Source organism: Gekko japonicus, unplaced genomic scaffold (genome assembly GCF_001447785.1).
Source record: "Gekko japonicus isolate JY-2015 unplaced genomic scaffold, Gekko_japonicus_V1.1 scaffold1159, whole genome shotgun sequence".
Classification (NCBI taxonomy): domain Eukaryota; kingdom Metazoa; phylum Chordata; class Lepidosauria; order Squamata; family Gekkonidae; genus Gekko; species Gekko japonicus.
Window position 1 is genome coordinate 535,102 of NW_015160245.1, and position 1,827 is coordinate 536,928.

Sequence of the window (1,827 nt, forward strand, 5' to 3'; positions counted from 1 at the left end):
GAACAAACAAAGGGATGCTGCCGCCGGGAGGAGAGGCGGCCGGCCGCTCGTCTGGTGGTTTGATTCCCCCACGCCTCTGCCACTCCCCACCTGCTGGGGTGACCTTGGGTCAGTCACAAGTTCTCTCAGAGCTGTCCTTGAAAAAGAGCCGTTTCTGTCAAGAGCTCTCTCGGCCCCGCCTACCTCACAGGGGGTGTCTGTGGTGGGGAGGGGGAGGGGGAGGGAAAGGAGTTTGTCAGCCGCTCTGAGACACCTTTGAGCCAGTCTGGTGCAGTGGTTAATTGCGCGGACTCTAATCTGGGACAGCCGGGTTTGATTCCCCACTCCTCCACCTGCACCTGGCTGGATGACCTTGGGCAAGCCACAGTTCTGACGAGAGCTGTCCTTGAAAAAGAGCAGTTTCTCTCAAGAGCTCTCTCAGCCCCGCCTCCCTCACAGGGTGTGTCTGTGGTGGGGAGGGGGAGGAGTTTGTCAGCCGCTGTGAGATACCTTTGGGTAGTGAAGGGCCATGGGGCATAAATCCAATCTCTTCTTCTTCCCTGAAATCACCGGAGCACCCCTGCCCTGCCCTGCCTTGCCACCACTGGTCCTCCCCACAGCAGTGCGCCTGCAAGGCCCCCGTGGGTGCTGCTGGGCTCCTGCCACCAAGCTCACTCTCGGCCTCGCCTGCCTCACGTGGTTGCTGGGGGGAGAAACGGAGGCCTGAGGATGGCTGGAAGGGGGAGATTCATCAGTCTCTCAGCAGGATCCATTTCCGCAGTCAAATTAGCTCACCCAGCAACTCTCCCCCCTTTGGGGAGAACCAGGCAGGGCCTCCGGCCTCCGGCTCTGGTGGGTTGTTTGCCCAGAGCTGGATCCTCTTGGGGAGCAGGGATTTCCCACCCGCCCACCTGTCTTCCCCGCGGCATTTGCTGTGCTGCGCCTTTAGTCACATGACCACGGAAATGTTTCTGTGCATCTTCCAGGGTTTTCCTGCCTTTCCCACAGTCTTTACCAAACTTCATACTACCTAAGCTGACCTGCCTCACACCTTTCATTACAACTTTATATTTAAAAAATTAACTTTTGTCCTTTACAGTTGTTTGTTTAATTTTATTTTAAATAAAATTCACTATTGCATATGCCCCCCAGAGTCCACGATAAAAGCCAAAATGTCTCCATGTAGACAAGAAAGTCCAGATCTCCTTGTTTCTACCCTCATCATTTTCCCTGCCTCATCCGTGGCCCACACACACAACAGCCATTTCTCCACCACACCCCCTGCCACTGGAGGGCTTTTTCAAAGTCAGCAATTGGCTTAGCATTACAGTGTTAGAATGCTGGCAATCTGTCAGGTTTCCCAGCTGTCATGGTTTTGAAAAAAGAAGGAGGTACCACTGTGGTGGGAAGGTAACAGCATTCCGTGTGTCTCAGCGTCTAGTCATGCCAGCCATATGACCACAGAAACCTCTTCAGACAGTGCTGGCTCTTCGGCTTGGAAACAGAGATGAGCACTGCCCCCTAGAGACGGATTCGACTAGCTTTCAAGCAAGGGAAACCTTTACCTTTTAACACCTTTCACTGTGAAGATTCAGAGCCTGTCATGTGACACCCACCTTGAAAAGTCAGGTTCACCGTTTGGGCGTGCTGTGTTCAACACAGTGTTCACCTGAGGAAACCGGGGCTGCCGTGGTTCAGCGTGCCTTCACCCAGCTCTGGCTGGCGCATCAGCTGCGTCCATTCCTGGCTCAGTCTGATCTAGCCACACTGATACATGCTTTGGTTACATCTAGACTGGACTATTGCAATGCGTCCTACTCGGAGCTGTGCTTAAAGCATGTTCGGAGG

General features: G+C 54.0%; 1 protein-coding gene across 1 annotated transcript in view; it reads right to left on the reverse strand.

Annotated features, from left to right (window-relative positions):
* UBE4A (ubiquitination factor E4A) overlaps window positions 1-1,004 on the reverse strand; it is a 30,016-nt gene extending 29,012 nt beyond the window's left edge. The window contains exon 1 of the mRNA XM_015413707.1: window positions 995-1,004. Within this exon, the coding sequence (XP_015269193.1) occupies window positions 995-1,004 (10 nt within the window). The remainder of the gene's footprint in view (window positions 1-994) is intronic.
* Between the last annotated feature and the right edge of the window lie 823 nt (window positions 1,005-1,827).